The sequence below is a fragment of the Aedes aegypti genome, chromosome 1, assembly GCF_002204515.2.
Source record: "Aedes aegypti strain LVP_AGWG chromosome 1, AaegL5.0 Primary Assembly, whole genome shotgun sequence".
Classification (NCBI taxonomy): Eukaryota; Metazoa; Arthropoda; class Insecta; order Diptera; family Culicidae; genus Aedes; species Aedes aegypti.
In genome coordinates, this window is record NC_035107.1 from 129,162,850 (window position 1) to 129,165,917 (window position 3,068).

Genomic DNA, 3,068 nt, shown 5'->3' on the forward strand with positions numbered 1-3,068 from the left:
ATGGAATTGGGTGAATTTTAGACATAAATTCAATACTTTTACATTAATCCAAAGATGAATGTAAATGGAAACATTTTGTGATTCGCAAATAATATATGACACCTATTACCTTCAATGTGGATAAAGAATTTTAAACTCAATACATCATTTAATAGTTTATTACTAACTTGATGAGAAAACAGTATCCTGTACGAATATGTAATTGGGCCACTGTATACTGAAAGATAGGCATTGAGAACGGAATTAAGGGCCGGTAAAGTTTATTTGGGCTTGAAGCTATTCAATAATAAACTCATCATAAACTTCTGCTTAGTTATTTATTGACTGAATTTACAATTGAAAAATTTCTTATGCTTTCTAGTCAAACGTGCACTCCTACTATCGTTTTCTCATAGATTATTCATATCTTTTTTGATTATTGAATCCAATCAACACTGTGTTTCTGTCTAGCTATGAAAGGCAGGTTCTTTGTAGTGGCATTTGTTTCACATAAGCTTCATCTACAGTAGCATTTGCAACGAAAACGTAGATGTAAAAACAAGTTCTAAGCAAGCGTGGAGCTTGTCGACCGTCTCGAAGTACATTATCATTCTGTTGTCCAGGGAAAGTGTTACAAAAGATGGGAGATTTCGAAAGAACTTTGGCTGTCATCAAGCCGGATGCCATGAAACATAAAGACACAATTATCCGTCGCATAATGGACGCCGGATTTGTCATCGTGCAATCGAGAATAGTGAGACTTACTGCGGAACAAGCGTCTGAATTCTACCGTTCGAAGCAAACCCACCCAAATTACCATGCCTTGATAGTGGCGCTATCCGAAGGACCAATTCTCGCCATGTGCATTTCGAAGGAACGCGCTGTAGCTGAATTTCTATGGCTGATTGGCCCCGAGAGGTATCAAGATGCGGTGAAGAACGCACCTCTATCATTGCGAGCCATGTTTGCCGATAGTCATGACGAGCTTCGAAATGCAGTTCACGGGAGCGAGGACAAAAATTCTGCACGCTATGAGATACATTTTTTCTTTCCCACTCTTCTATTGGAACCAATATTCAACGAGCATAAATTGAACAACTACCTGTGTGCAATGGTGAATCCCGTTTTGATGCAAGGACTTTATGCGATGGCGAAGGAACGTCCAAAAAATCCGGTGATTTGGTTGTCAAACTGGCTATTGTTGAACAATCCCTACAAACCGATGATAACATCGATTCACACTGAACCACTCTATGATGTCATCGCCAAACAGGATTTGACCTCTGGAGAACGCAATCTATCAACGGGTAACCTTATTGGTGCACAGTCTCAGTGTGACTGTTGTGAGTACAAGGACAACGGTATTTGCTCATGTTCCTTATCGGTTATTGCAGAAGATACTTAAATTTTGAATTTTATGTGCGATAATAAAACACGATAATTACTAGAGATGTTCTATGTCAAGATATTTTTTCAATAGTTCGAAATTCTCTTGAAACTATAAAATAGTCTTCCTCTGCGTAGTACGCTGTTCATAAGTACCGTAATTCGGGGTGTAGTTGACCAGTGGGGAGAAGTTGATCATTCCCGTACCTACATGTGTAAACAGTCAAGAAAGCTATGATCCGATTTCAATTATCACAATTTTTGTGATGTCGCATTAGCTGATATCTGCTCTTCATGTTTTGAATGTCATTTGACATTCAAGATAATTCTACCATGTAAAAACAGATTTTTAATTTAATGCTTGATTAACTGTTGAAGAGTTCTTCTCTAAACAATTGACTTTTGCCAAGGCTATAGAAAGTAACCATTTAAATAAACTGTTTCATACATTCCACATATGTTCTGAGAACCAAATTTTGAACTTGTATTGAGGATAAAAAAAACATTTTTAGAGAAAAACGTGTTCTTTTTGTGAGTGAGTTGCTAATTTAAAGGAAAATTGCATACATTTAGGCGTTTAATGTAGTGTATTCTGTAATTCTCAACATTTAATTCTAAAATTGACCGATTTATCAATAGGTTGTTAGATTTTTAAGATTTGATTCAGATTCAGTGACCCCAAATCTTTTGAATAGCACATCGCTTTATTTTAGGAAACCTATGGTAGTAATCGATCTACTTCACCCCGGAATCAAAAACGCCACTTTTCGATTAAAATTTTGTTTTGTTATTATGATAACATTTAGTCAATTGTATAATTCGATAAACGTTCAGCCAGTACAGGTTTTAAAAATGGGTGGCCCAAATAGCCGTAGCGGTAAACGCGCAGCTATTCAGCAAGACCAAGCTGAGGGTCGTGGGTTCGAATCCCACCGGTCGAGGATCTTTTCGGGTTGGAAATTTTCTCGACTTCCCAGGGCATAGAGTATCTTCGTACCTGCCACACGATATACGCATGCAAAAATGGTCATTGGCATAGTAAGCTCTCAGTTAATAACTGTGGAAGTGCTCATAAGAACACTAAGCTGAGAAGCAGGCTCTGTCCCAGTGGGGACGTAACGCCAGAAAAGAAAGAAAGGTTTTAAAAATATTTGGATCATAATACATGGATTAGCGTTGGGCAAATTTGCCCAGAACATCGATGTTACTGAATCGATTCACATTTGAGCTGCTGAATCGATTCACCGATTTAATCGAATCCTTTGAATCGATGTTTTCGAATCGATTCGAATCGGATGAAAATTAACATTTATGAAGCTTTAAATGAGACCAAATGCATTTGCATTCGATTTCAACATTTTTCTACCACATCAGTTTCGAAAATCAATCGAACAGATTTACTACTTCAAGATTAGTTCTAATTTTTTTTTTTCACAAACTTATTAAGAAATATTTAACGATTCCAACAAAATGAATCGAATAAAAAAATCGAATGGAGAGAATCGATTCACCCGATTCTAGGTGCTCCAAACATCGATTCAAAAAATCGATTAATCGGAAAGGAAAAATCGATTTTCGGAACATCGATTCAAAATCGCCCAACGCTAACATGGATCCTACTTGGAATTATAGAACAGAATGGCACAAAAGTGATCAACTTCACCCCATTTTACGGTACTATGCAAATGGATAGGGCAACACTT

The 3,068-nt window shown here is 37.1% G+C and overlaps 1 protein-coding gene across 1 annotated transcript; it reads left to right on the forward strand.

Annotated features, from left to right (window-relative positions):
- Window positions 1-433: 433 nt before the first annotated feature.
- On the forward strand, window positions 434-1,428 carry LOC110674492 (nucleoside diphosphate kinase homolog 5). Its single transcript, XM_021838689.1, has one exon. It carries the CDS (start codon window positions 620-622, stop codon window positions 1,382-1,384), a length of 765 nt encoding a protein of 254 aa, XP_021694381.1. The 5' UTR covers window positions 434-619; the 3' UTR covers window positions 1,385-1,428.
- The last annotated feature ends 1,640 nt before the right edge of the window (window positions 1,429-3,068 follow it).